The 13925-nt window shown below is 38.9% G+C and overlaps 1 protein-coding gene and 1 long non-coding RNA gene across 2 annotated transcripts in view; one reads left to right on the top strand and one right to left on the bottom strand.

Annotated features, from left to right (window-relative positions):
- Positions 1 to 3048: 3048 nt before the first annotated feature.
- The window catches only part of WNT16 (wingless-type MMTV integration site family, member 16), an 11506-nt gene continuing 629 nt past the window's right edge, over positions 3049 to 13925 (bottom strand). The window contains 3 exon segments of the mRNA XM_005885487.2: positions 3049 to 4004; positions 11621 to 11947; positions 13573 to 13834. Of these exon segments, the coding sequence (XP_005885549.2) occupies positions 3540 to 4004; positions 11621 to 11947; positions 13573 to 13834 (1054 nt within the window). The 3' untranslated portion in view covers positions 3049 to 3539.
- Positions 13690 to 13925, top strand: part of LOC106724628 — a 2064-nt gene continuing 1828 nt past the window's right edge. Inside the window, exon 1 of the long non-coding RNA XR_001360474.1 lies at positions 13690 to 13734. This is a non-coding gene — a long non-coding RNA (uncharacterized LOC106724628). The remainder of the gene's footprint in view (positions 13735 to 13925) is intronic.

The following is a 13925-nucleotide window of genomic DNA, read 5'->3' as shown; positions in this document are numbered from 1 at the left end:
AGAATCATCATTGACTCTAACCATTGCCTCTTAGGCAGTTCCAAATTTACAAAAAAAGTTGAACTCTTAAGTTGAAAATTATTACACTAGGCTAACTTTAACACCATAAAGGACATTTAAACAAATCAAGGCACTTTGTACCCATAGTGCTTTGTCTGGCTGTGAGCCTGACCCATGTGATACCATAGAAAGCTGTTTTCTAAACAAATCAGTAGAACTGAGGACATCTAATAACTGTGCTGCTGGGCAGTTAGGTACCCTTCCAGGTAAATAACACTTCAGATTTTCTCTGTGGACTCACTGCTTCCCCAATTCTCAAGCGATGCAGGTTTAGTTGGAATGAACCCCATTACCAGTCCCCTGCATGTGGCTTGATCGCCTTAAGATCAATGTATATCACCCAACTTCACCAGTGGCCTCTGTGATTGGCTCAGGGATGGGCACACTAACCAATCAGGGCCAGTGATAACCTTTGCTAGGCATTCTGAGGAATAATTTTTCCCTCTTCTATGTGTGAGCAACCAAAAAGGAAAAAAAAAAAGGAAACCACGCCTCTTCTATGTGTGAGCAACCAAAAAGGAAAAAAAAAAGGAAACCACGTGTGCGCGCGCGCACACACACACACACACACACACACACACAATTTTCTCTCCTTAGAATGGAATCTCTCTTGCCGCTGAATGAGTGATAGGAGGATAGGAGGTCTGGAAGTGTGGTATCATGTTGATAAGAAGAAAAGAAATGCTGGAGATGCTGGTGATGGTGGTACTGGTGATGGTGGTAGGGGGGTAACCAGAACCCTGTGGAGCCTGACTTAGAAGACAACCCCAGAGAAGCCAGCCTCTCTAGGCTGGAGGTGGAGAGACCTGAGCCCTGGGAACATACTGGGAACTTTTGGATCAAGCTTCACTTAAACTGGTCAGAACCCTGGCCTTTTCAGCTACTAAGTCAATACATTTCCTTTAATGTTTGTCATGGGTTTTCTGTTCCTTGCAACATAAAGAGCCCTAAACAATGCAGGCAAAATAGCCTGGCCTGGTTAAGAATGTTTGGGCCCCAGAACCAGTTCTCAGGAGCCCCATGGTGCTACCTCCACCATGATGGGGAATGGGAAGGAAGTGAGCCACAGGAAGATTGTCAGCGAGTGAAACAGACAGGTGAGAAGTTCAAGGGTCCTTCCGTGGAGATGCCAAGGAGGAAAAGGAAAAGAAGATCCCAAAAGACATAGCTTGCGAGTTAGGTGTTCCTGCTCAGGCATGCCAGAGAGGAGAAGCCCAAGTGGGCATTACTGTTTTTAAACAATGACTAAATAGCAACCAGGTTTTTGTGAATTAGAGGCTGCCTGATTCTCACAACTGGTTGGTAAGGTAATTATAAAAAGTTTTCTAGTTAATAGAAAAAAATTGGTCCTCAATGAAAACTACAGTCTCCATCTTTTAAAAAAGATTGCTTATTTTTTAATGTTGATAAAATTGATTTACTTTGTAAAAAAAAGGGGGGGGGCATGAGAGTGTCTATTTTTCAGGTTAGTCTAATCAGTGGATGCTAAACCAGTTTTTAAAATAAGCACTATATTTGTTCACTTGTCATTTCTGAGAATCACATTCAATGAATAACAATTTCGTTAAACTCTTAGGGTCACATTCAAATGTTTAGCCTTGATTTTAATATTAGACCTGAGATGTTTCCAGGTGCTTGCTCTTATCCACAAATTATTGTTCTGCCTTGGTAATAAAATGGAAAGGAAACAGAATGAGACCTGGGGGAAAGAGAAACATTTTTCTAGCTTGTTATGAAAAAAAAGAATATTCTTTCTTTGTCCATTCTGAACTTAGAAATCTATTTTTTCTATATAATACTGAAATATTTAACAATTCATAAAAAACCTAAGCAGTTACATTAAAATATAACTTTAAATACAGCCCTGCAAAATATGGTGAATATACATGCATGAATACTAAAACAAGAAAGACCATTCAACATTCACATGGAAAAGCAGCATTACATACAATATAATAAATACCCAGGAAATCAAATCCACAAGTTGATCATTATTCTGATTTAGATTCTTTTTTTTCAGTGAAGACTTTCTACACTTTTTGTATAATTTACTATAATAACTTTACAAGTTAAACATTAATTAAAAACAGAATTCAACTAATCTGACTGCTGAAATAACACAATCCTCAATGTTTTGCAGCATATTTTAAACTCTAACACTTATAAAACTGATATTTTGGCAAGAAATACACATCCATATAACTAACTGCTCAATTAGCTTCTTTTTCAATATATATAAAAAAGGCAGAATTGATAGTATGAAGAAAAACAGAAGCTAATATTATTTCTGAGATAATTTTATCGCCTTAGCTCTTGGGCTTTGGCAATAAATGTCTTAAGTTTTAATATATATCATATAATTTAAAAACTGTATTTACAAAATATAAAACTTTTTAAAGCAAAATACTATACAAAATACTGTTTTTATACGTTTCAAGGGTGCTTTACCCCTAATTTCCCACATGCTTTCAGGATCCCTTCCTCAGACAGTAATTCAGAGCTGGGTTCTTAATAATAGCGACTGGTCTACGATTAAAGTCTGAAGCTGAAGATCAAAGTTTACTCCATACCTTACTGAGATTTACCGAGAAATTCTCCTGATTAAAACCCATTTAAAATCCAAATTATACAAAATTCACTTTGTTAAATTTTGATTCTTCCCTTTTGTCACCAAACCTACCAAACACTTTTTAGGAATATTGTATCACTTACGAAAATTCTTTTTCATTGCCTTTCTTTTGAAATGAAAGAAAGCACCCACCACTTCTGTTACCTTTTCAACATCCGTTTCTATGCACAGACATGTAACATGATTTCTTCATCTAAAACGCCGAGAGAGCCCTAGCTGGTTTGGCTCAGTGGATAGAGCATCAGCCTGCAGACTGAAGGGTCCCAGGTTCGATTCTGGTCAGGGCACATGCACGGGTTGCAGGCTCAATCCCCAATTGGGGGCGTGCAGGAGGCAGCCAATCAATGATTCTCTCATCATTGATGTTTCTATCTCTCCTTCTCCCTTCCTCTCTGAAATCAATAAAATATATTAAGAAAAAAATAAGACGCTGAGAGAATAAATGAGATTCACCTGTACGCTCCTGGCTGCGATAAGAGGTGTCTTTTAAAAATGACTAACAGTCACCCACCCCTACTGAGTTCCATAACTGAGTTCCATAGTCAAGGATCTTATCCTGAAGATGACCAGATTTTCTACAGGAAGGTTCTTTCCTGCTCTTTCTTGCTTAGGAGACAGATGATTATATATATAATTTTTTTTCCCCAAATCACCAAATTAGGAACCCAAAACTTGTAGAATTCCCCCAAATCCACATGCTCAGTGTGTGACTGGACGTCAACCAGGTAAAGGGAACTCTGGGCGGGTCCAAGGATCTTGGGTTTCGAGGCCAGAGTGGACTTCACTAGCCCTGCAAAGTGGCACTCCACTGTGGTCAGTGAGGCGTGGTGCCCACGGCTGGACGGAGTGGTTACTTGCAGGTGTGGACGTCCGTCATGCTTTCACACCTCCTGCAGCGAACGTAGCAGCACCAGATGAACTTGCACTCGCACCTCTCCACATGTCTGACCACGTGGGTGTTGTAGCCTCGGCCACAGCAGAGGAGGTTGCAGCCACCCGTGCCCTCCGACGTGCGGTTGCATTCTCTGCCCTGTGTCCCCGGGATCCCAATTTTCTTATCCTCTACACAGTAGTTGGGAGACTTATGGATGTAGAGCAGATCCTCCTTGCGGATCGGTACTTTCCTCTGGTCCTTTTCTCTCCTGCGCATTTTCCTTTTTATTTTGTCTGAGACTTGAACACTGTGCTCATATTTATCCTTCAGGAAATGGCCAATCTTCTCAAAAGAAGACATGGTTTTCCAGCATGTTTTCACCGCACAGGAGCCGGACACTCCGTGACAACGGCAGTCTACGGACATCAGCTTGGCCACAGCCTGCAATCAACAGGAACCGTGTTAAATATCACTCATAAAGCGCGTTTTACTCAATAATAGATGCAAATTCACCTCATCACTTCACTCTCTGGGTCTGTTTCCGCCTGTATAAAAAATTGATGGTTTTGAACACAAAGGATCTTCCAGGCTGCTTAACATTCAAGTGTTTTGTCCTCCTCTGGACCCTAGCAAACCTTTCCAAGTCAAAGTTAAGCTAGTGGGCGAGGCTAATATTGTTATTAGAGATGAGAGGAAAACTACTTTTATTCCTAATATCTTGTTTAATTTGGGGTGTGGAGTGATGTTCACACATGTCTTCATGTTCCTAATACATTTAGCATCTTGCTACTCAGAGTGTGGTTCATGGATCAGCAGCGCCAGTATCACTTGTAAGAAATGCAGATTCTCAGAATCAGAATCTGCATTTTATTTGGATCCTCAGGTGACCCATAGGCACATTAAAAGTTGAGAAGCCCTGATAGGGAAGTCACCTTCAACTCACAGTGTGCATGGAAACATCTGTGGAACCTTGCAAATAACCAATGCTCAAACCCTGACATTCAGATTTCATTGGTTGAGGTGGGATCCAGGTGTTGGTATGTCTACAAAGCTGCTCAGGTGATTCTAACGGGCATCAAGGGATGAGACTACTGACTGAATTGGGAGTTCTTAGGTCTGATCACTGTAAACCTGGGCAAAAGAAGAAGGGGCCAAAGAATGTGGTTTTCCAGAAAATCCTTCCTCTCTTCTGGAAAATTAATTCAAAACATATGTCATATTCTTGATGGATTAGTAGCACCATCCTAACGTGGAAAGGAGGTAGTATCTACACGATTTTCCCTAATGCTATGTGTTAAGCTTCGTTTATACAGACTGAGAAATTAAATGAGATTACATAGAGCTGTAAGAGCTCACTACCTGGTACACATTAAGGCAGGGGTGGGCAAACTTTTTAACTCGAGGGCCACAATGGGTTCTTAAACTGGACCGGAGGGCCGGAACAAAAGCATGGATGGAGTGTTTGTGTGAACTAATATAAATTCAAAGTAAACATCATTACATAAAAGGGTACGGTCTTTTTTTTTTTAGTTTTATTCATTTCAACGGGCCAGATCCGGCCCGGGGGCCGTAGTTTGCCCACGGCTGCATTAAGGTCTAAATCAGTGGTTCTCAACCTCCTGGCCCTTTAAATATAGTTCCTCATGTTGTGACCCAACCTTAAAATTATTTTCGTTGCTACTTCATAACTGTAATGTTGCTACTGTTATGAATCGTAATGTAAATATCTGATATGCAGGGTGGTGTTAGGCGCCCCCTGTGAAAGGGTCGTTCGACCGCCAAAGGGGTCGCGACCCACAGGTTGAGAACCGCTGGTCTAAACGCATGCCCCCTGTCTCTGAAGAAGGTACGGTAAGAGTGGAGATAAATTGCAAATGGGGCTGACAGTGCAAAAACAATATAGAGACTTAAAAAGTGCTAGGGTTCCAAACCTCTTACATACCAGGCTAGTCAGCACAGCTTCCTTCAGTCTCCAGAGGATGGCAGAGCAGATCAATAAATTGTCAGGGCTAGCTGCAGAGCTGACGTCTGTCAACATGCTGGGTGAAGTGAAAAGCTGATCTATCCACTCAGTAACCTGGAAACTGTGTGTGTCCGCTCACCCAAGAAAGGCAAAATCTCACAGCTTAAATCCCACTTACAGATCTCATCCGAGCTGTAACATGACAGGGCTTTTATACTTTGCTATTTATTTTGTACCAAACATGACGTTGATATGTTTGTGGGATGTTACATTTCCTAACAAATTAACCAAAGTTTCTGAACTATCTAACGAGACAGAATATTTCAAACAAATTATAATATTTGCAACTTGAATGAGAGCATACGGCATTGATTTATGCAATATTTGATACTTCTGACTGGTGTTTAAAATAATAAACAGAATAGTATTTTAAACCCCGTTCTTTATAGACTACAGCGCACATGTTCTTTTTGAGTTCACAAAACTGAGAAGTTAATGGATATGTCTACTTCTTATTAATTCAGGCAAAATGGCATCTTTCAATGATATGAAGGCAAAAAGTATGGCACACAGGCTCATTTGGTCAAATTTATGGCATTTGATATTCACAAAGCCTTCAATTCTTTAAAATGTTGAAATTAATGCAATCTGTCTACTTCTGTTCAGATTTTAAGTGCCCTAAGGATATGAGAAATAAAAGGGCTCAACCAAAACTGGGTAATAACAAAACAAATTGCCCTAAGAAAGCCAAACGTCCAAGGATTATATTTATGTGTTTAAACCTGATCAGCGTTCCTTACAGTCATCACCTCGTGATTTACAGCTGCCCTTGGCTCGGTATCATGACTGAAAAGCTGACTTTTTCTTTTATTAACCAGTTCAAATATCATGTATGACGTTGCCAATTTGCAAAGCGTAGCAGACAGAGTAGATGCTCTCCAAATATTTAATGAATAACTAGTCCAACTCACTTAAACAGTTTTAATTCATTCTCTATTGGTAATCTGAATTGGAGGTAGCAATAAAAACCACCTTTTTAAAACAAAAGAGTCACTGCTGGGAGGTGAATGGTATTGGAAGACCTTGATCCAATACCACTGTCAGCTCACAGCAGTGGTAGCCCGTAAGAGTGACACACTACTTTATGGGTTTGAAGGATAAAGAGACTGACTTTTAAATTCAATGATATAACCTGCTGAATCTCTGTCAAAATTTGGGTGGAATTTTTCTGCCATAGAAAACTAGCCCTGTTAAATATCTGGAGTTAACTATAACTTTTTAGGAGTGACGTTTTAAAGAACTTGTATTTGATTACCTTTGAATTCTATTACCTTTTTGTCCCTAACAAAAAGTATAAAAAAAGAAAGTGTTTTTGTCTTACATACGTATATTTTAGAAGAGAAAGACAAATAAACTTCAAAGAGAAGAATCCCAATAACTTGACATGCAATGTAAATGATTATATCCCCATAATACTCTAAGGAAGAAACTTGGACAATAGGGATTAAATAAAGCAATAGAATCACCACTACAAGAATTTGACGAAAGGCAGAGTTCAGTGGCACACACACACACACACACACACACACACACTAGAACTTAGTGCTTCTCAGAGCACATTTTCATAGATGATTTTACTTAATTTCGTTTTATAGGAAGAAATGTAGGTAGTTATGAGCATGTACTTATTATTCCTGTTTTACAGAAAAATAAACTGTGGCTAAGATAGTTGTCATTCATAAGGAAAGCTTGGTGATACATGATATAAAATCTTTATATGAAACTGGATCATTTTAGTAAAAGAGGGAAAAATGTACGTGGAATATGCAACTATATTGAATAAAATTGCATGAACTTCAAAAATATATTTTGGAGATTTTCAGCGAGTATTAATTTATGTTAATAGCTATTCTCCAGTGATAGCATAGTCATTTTGGGGGGAACAGGAAAAGTAAGAGAGTAGCAACCAAATGAGTTGTGTGTGGTTATGAGAAAATTCCTTTCTCTACTCTAGTTGAGTAGTTAAGGTTTATAACGATATTAACAGAGGAATGTTTTGTTAACTATTGCAAACAGATGTGCACATTTTGGTGGAATATTTTTAACTATGGGAGGACAATTAGGAAGGGAACATTTAATCTACTGGGCTCCTTTGTGTTAAGTTTTGGTTTGATACACTTCTAGTGAGTGAAATATGAAAAATGCATCGTTAATGCTTAAAGGTAAAAATAGAAAATGTTTGAGAAGGGTCTAAGGCAGTGATGGCGAACCTATGACATGCGTGTCAGAGGTGACGCGCGAACTCATTTTTCTGGTTGATTTTTCTTTGTTAAATGGCATTTACATATATAAAATAAATATCAAAAATATAAGTCTTTGTTTTACTATGGTTGCAAATATTAAAAAATTTCTATATGTGACACGGCACCAGAGTTAAGTTAGGGTTTTTCAAAATGCTGACACGCCGAGTTCAAAAGGTTCGCCATCACTGGTCTAAGGAGTGATTGGTCCCACAATTTTGACTCAGGTAACACAGCAGGCTGTGATTTTTCCAATATATTGCTCTACACAAACTTCACAGAAATGATCAAAAAACTGTTATGAAACATTTCATGATGAGCATTTCATTTTGTCAACTATTAGATGATTTGTTTAAGTTTCTATGAAAACTGTGACATAAGATTGGATGGGTGAAGGTAGAATATCTATTCCTCTCACCCATTTCATGCTATTTAGTCCAAAAATATACTTGAATCTGCTGAAAAGCAAAACACTTGTGTTGTTCAAGTACTTATAAATATTCTTGAAACAGGTCAATGAAAATTTGGGGTTGGGCCCTTCCCACTTTTTTGAGTTAGTCATCATAAAACAAATTATGGGGTAGGAAAACTTAAAAGTTTATGAGGTGGACATGGGAAGAATGGAAATATTTTAAGCACACCAAAAGCAATACCCATAAATATTCCAAGTCACATTATTCCCAGAAGTTCTGCCCCTGGAAGACATCACATCATTCTGTTAGCCAATCGCCATCCGGCAACATTATTCTTGGAGTCATAACTTTAGGAATGGTGTCAGAAACCAAGTGGGAATTTAAGGTCAGCGGTTAGAAAATCATCTATCCTGCTCACAACACGACTAAGCGCCAGTACCCACATTTCTCTGAACGCTTTTCGACATTTGGAGTTTGGGATTTTGAAACGAGGGAAATCAACTCAATTGAATGCAGACCTTGAACTTGACTCAGGATGTGCCTATAATTTAAAATCCTATTTGACAGTATTGAAAATGGAGTTGATCATTCTTCCATGTTAGATAATAACCTGGAAACCTGGTTAGTTTGTTGTGGTGGTGGTGATGGTGGTTTTTATTCTTTTGGCCACCAAAAGAAAGAAAAATACAAAAATGCTTTCAATTGTAATACTTTATGAGAAAAGACCAATAAAAACACCAGTGTAATACCTTCAAAATATCCAGGTAATGTTTTTTAATATTTTAAGTTTCTATTTATTTCAGCGATTTTCAACCTTTTTCATGGCATACATACACTAGTTACCAAAATTCTGCAGTACACCAAAAATATATATTTCTAGCCCATCTGACAAGAAAATAGGTATAATTTTGATTCATTCACACCATACAGCCATTGTGTTGGCTGTTGTCATTTTTTAAAATTGATAATCTAAGGGAAAAGAGGTCAGTGCCCCTGACTAAATAGTCAGGTATTGAATGTTTTAAAAACTCTTGCGGCACATAGGTTGAAAATCGCTGATCTAGAACACCGTGAAAAAAATTTAGTAGAGGAAGTTTAATTTATATAAAATGTGTATAATTATGTAAAATCAATTATTTTCTGCAGAATTAAAGTAATAGTAAAAACCTAGGGAATGTGAGGAAATTTTTTTTTCCAAAAAAGAATTAATATTCGTGCTGAATAGTTGTATACGTTTAATAAAATTAGATTATAAATACTAGCTTAAGACCCAAGTTAATAGTTACAAAAGCAAATATTGTTACATAATTTAAAAATTCACACAAGATGGAATAAAACTCAATAGTTGCCTAATATTATTAATAAAATACATTTTAGAGACTTAAAGACATTTCATATGTTCAGAGAGGACTTCATTCAAGAGATCATAATTTGAGTTTCTGAGTTTTGTTTCCTGGTTAAAAAAATTAAAATCTCTAACAATTTATTTAACAAATATTTAAGGTTTAAATTAATAATAAACATTATTTAATTAAAACTCAATAGTTGCCTAATATTATTAATAAAATACATTTTAGAGACTTAAAGACATTTCATATGTTCAGAGAGGACTTCATTCAAGAGATCATAATTTGAGTTTCTGAGTTTTGTTTCCTGGTTAAAAAAATTAAAATCTCTAACAATTTATTTAACAAATATTTAAGGTTTAAATTAATAATAAACATTATTTAATTGTTTTCTTATTTTTAAATATATTAATTTGACTTACCTTGATGCTTTTTTCTTGCTTAACTTGAGTTTTAAAGAACATATGTTAACTACATTTAACCTCTTTTATATTAATATATTAGAAATAATTAAAAATTTCTTTATTGGATAATATTTAAATTGCAGCAAAAACTATAAATTAATTTTTGAAAATATAAAACTTTAAGGAAAAGATGCATATGCATAACTATGGTGTTAAGGAAGAGTGACTTTAGTGAGGTAAATTAATTTTTTAAATTCTTAAACAAAAACATAAAAAGTTTACATAACTATTTACTAATTTCCTACTTTGCAATTTTTAATTGAACATTCAAGTTGAATTGAAATTTTGAATTTGATGTGTTATGGTGATATATTTACTGAGCTTTCTGTTTTTGTATTTTTAAAATATATTTTCATTGATTTCAGAGAGGAAGGGAGAGGGAGAGAGAGAGAAAAATCAATGATGCGAGAGTCATTGATTGGCTGCCTCCTGCACGCCCCACACTGGACACTGAGCCCGTAACCCAGGCATGTGCCCTGACCTGGAATTGAATCCTGACCTCCTGGTTCATAGGTCGACACTCAACCACTGAGCCACACCAGCTGGGTTGTTTTTGTATTTTAAACCAAAGTGGTTAAATAAAGAAAACTGGCTGAAACTCTCAACTATTCTAATTGGGTTCCATTTATTCACTTTCCAAAAATGTGAAAAAAATGCAAAATATACTTTAAATATTCGTGAGAAATATTGAAACTTGTTTTAATTTATTTCAGGAGAGGTAGCAGATTGCAATGATACTTTGGGACTTTTATAGGTTACTGGGTATTTACAATAGTATATGATGTGTGCTGATACTCCTGTCCTGAAAAGATTATTATAAGATAGAAAATATATATTCATAAAAAACGTTTTGGCTGTTTTGGGAAAGTCAGATGAATTGCCAAGTAATTCAACTATGGTGTTGAACTCAAATTTTATTGTGTCAATATTTATTACGGTAAATATATAAAAGTTAAATTAAGCTACAAATTTATTCCAATGGATCTACATAGCTTTAAATAAAATAAATATTTCCATTAAAAAACTTTGTTTTAAAAAAACATATTTGTTAAGTATTGTGCATTCCAAATGTATTTAAGAATGTTTGCTAGAGAAAGTAAGGGTAAAACAGACAACAGGTCTAGGAGCCATTGCTCACTAAAAATAGATATAAAAAAATAATCAAAAGTCCAATTGAGGAAATTTGATCCAGTCCCATTAGAAAGGCGGATACTGTAGATCTTACTCAGGCTCTACCCCTAATCAGCTAAGGGGGTGGAGCCAAAGAACCCAACAGGCACTTGTACCTCTACGATTTTACAATCAGCATTTCAGGTATACGAAGTATACAATCACAAATACATTCTATAACAAGACTGAACTCACGTTAGATGGAGAACTTAAAACTACATCAATGCAGTCAGTACAGGCTCATGAAAGAAAAACATGTATAAATTTACAGTCATACGTACATAACAAAACATAATATACATACATATATACACACATAGATTTCTTAGACTGAAAGTACGGTTCGTCCCTGTATTATTTACCTAAAAGCAATGAATTTTATGCCATTTCCCAATACATACCTGCCTTCCAGCTTCATTGTTATGTAGGTTCATTGCTAACAGCACTTTGCTTTCTCTGCCCGTGGTGTTTCTGATGGGGAAGTCCAGGAACTTTCTGCTGAACCACATGCCGTACTGGACGTCATCCGAGCAGCCCCCCCAGTGCCAGCCTTCGCTGGCTGAGCCGCCGTTCTGCAAGGTGGTGTCACAGGAACACTCGGTCATGTTGCCTGCGCTGCATGACCTGGTCACAGCGTGCACCAGGCCTGCAGCCATCACCGCGTAGATAAACGCTGTTTCCTTGGTGCCTAGAATAAGACGTAAATTGCTAAATGAGAGAGGCATACGCTCTCTGTTTATGCTCATAACAGAGCCTCCTACTCATTCTCTTGTCTGCGAAGCAATTTTTCAAAGGCTTCCAGTGGATGCTTTAATGAGTGCATATTTTGAAAGGATGATTTCCTATTGTGGTAGCCTTTTAAGAAAGCAACATTAATTTTGGGTTAATATCCCGTTTGAGGGATCGTCAGATATTGGTTATCATTGTTCTCAGACATAAAAAGACCTAAAATATAAAATTTATGTCGGCACCTAATTCAGTGCCTAATAGACAATCAAAGCCCAATAAATACAGGTCAAATTTAAAATCCTTTGCGTGGATGCCGGTAAATGGTATACGATGCCCCCAAAGAGTCCAGATTACCTTTCTTTTAAAATTTAAAATGTGTTCTCACGAAACACAAGCTGAAAAATTTGGTGCAGTTTTGTTCGCCTGAGTAATACCTATCAGAAAGCAAGTTAAACTTAAACCAAGATCAAAGCAATTAGGTGATAAATGATACATGTTTAGTTTCACATTAAAGACTCTCCTTTCTTTAGAATAGCGTTAAAAACAACCCTGATATTAACATGAAACCATTATAGACTTTATATAGTACTAGCTAATCCTCTTACAGGCTTAAAGATAATTAAAATGAAAGATCATTGAAATGTCACCAGCAAAAAAAAAAAAAAATTGTTACGGAAAATAACTGAATATGTATTTAGTACACGAGCAATAGCGTTTGGGCTAACATCTTTGAAAGTTAAAGGCCTATTAAAGCATCAATAAAACGGACTAAGAGACTCCGCAGGCGACTTTTTTTCCCTTTCGAGATGTTTAGATTGGAGTGGAAACAATTTCGCGCCCGTTGTCCAATAAACCTCTTCAACAGCTGATGCCTCCGCATTTCAGCAACTGTGAAGAACACATCCTTTTTTTATTTCCCCCGCAGGGGGTCGGGGCTCCTTCGGAAGGGCGTGCGGGCCAAAACGCAGCAGGGCCCAGGCCACGCCGGGGCGGCTGCGTGTGTAGGAACCGGGTGGGGAGGGGTCAAAGGTGCAGGGAGAACGGAAACAAATGTGAAAAACAACGAATCTTTCAGCGCCCAGGTCCTAAAACTCCTTGCATCTGCTAATATTCCTGGAACAACCCCGATTCCCTGTTTGTTTGTTTTTTTATCTTTACCGAGTCACCAGGCACCTGGGAGTGGAACTTTATTCACCGCAGTTTCCCGCCCCCGGGTGAGCGCAGAGGAGGGGAGAGAAGGGAAGAGCGGAGTGGTCGCGCTCTGTTTAGTGCACGTTGGGTCGTCCAGGACAATCCCTTTAAAAATCCCCATTATTCCGTCTCCCCGGCGCTCCAAGGAGCCAGCAAACGCGGCAATTGGCCGCTGGTCCAAGGCCCAGCAGACGCGGCCGCAGCATTCTCTGCCGCCGACATCATGTTTCTCCAGCTGGTCCCCCAGGTAGGGGGGCGCTACGGGTCCGAGGGGTCGGCGGGGTTCAGTGTCAGAGTTTTCCCTCCACTCCAGCCGGGCCCAGCGGGAAGGAGGAAGCACTCTGGCTCTGGACCTGGGGAGCCCCCGCCCCCCACACTCCAGGACCGCACCTGCGCCCGGGGGCTGGCTCCCGGTCCCCGTCCGCCAGAGGACCTCTCGGGGGGATTGGGAGCGCGTCGGGACCACACAAGCACCATCGATGTTCCTTTACAGGAATCGGAGGAGGGGTCGCCCCTGTCCCGCGCCAGCCCCGGGGGTCCCGGTGCGGCACTCCTGGACGCCCAGGCGCGCGCCCTCGCGGATGCTGGGCAGCAGGTAGGGCTTCCTCTTGCACAGCTCCTTCTGGCGGCTGTTCAGCGGCAAGTTGGCGCAGCCCAGTTTCTCCGGGACCCCGAAGGAGGCGATGCCCAACCACCTGTAAGAAACGGCCGCCCCCTCCATGCACGTCGCTCACTGCTCTCCTCCCCAATCCCAGATGTTTCCCCCCCCCCCCGACCCCCCATTTA

Source organism: Myotis brandtii, unplaced genomic scaffold (genome assembly GCF_000412655.1).
Source record: "Myotis brandtii unplaced genomic scaffold, ASM41265v1 scaffold907, whole genome shotgun sequence".
NCBI lineage: Eukaryota > Metazoa > Chordata > Mammalia > Chiroptera > Vespertilionidae > Myotis > Myotis brandtii.
Note: the sequence above shows the minus strand (reverse complement) of the source record. Positions and strands in the feature narration are given on the sequence as shown.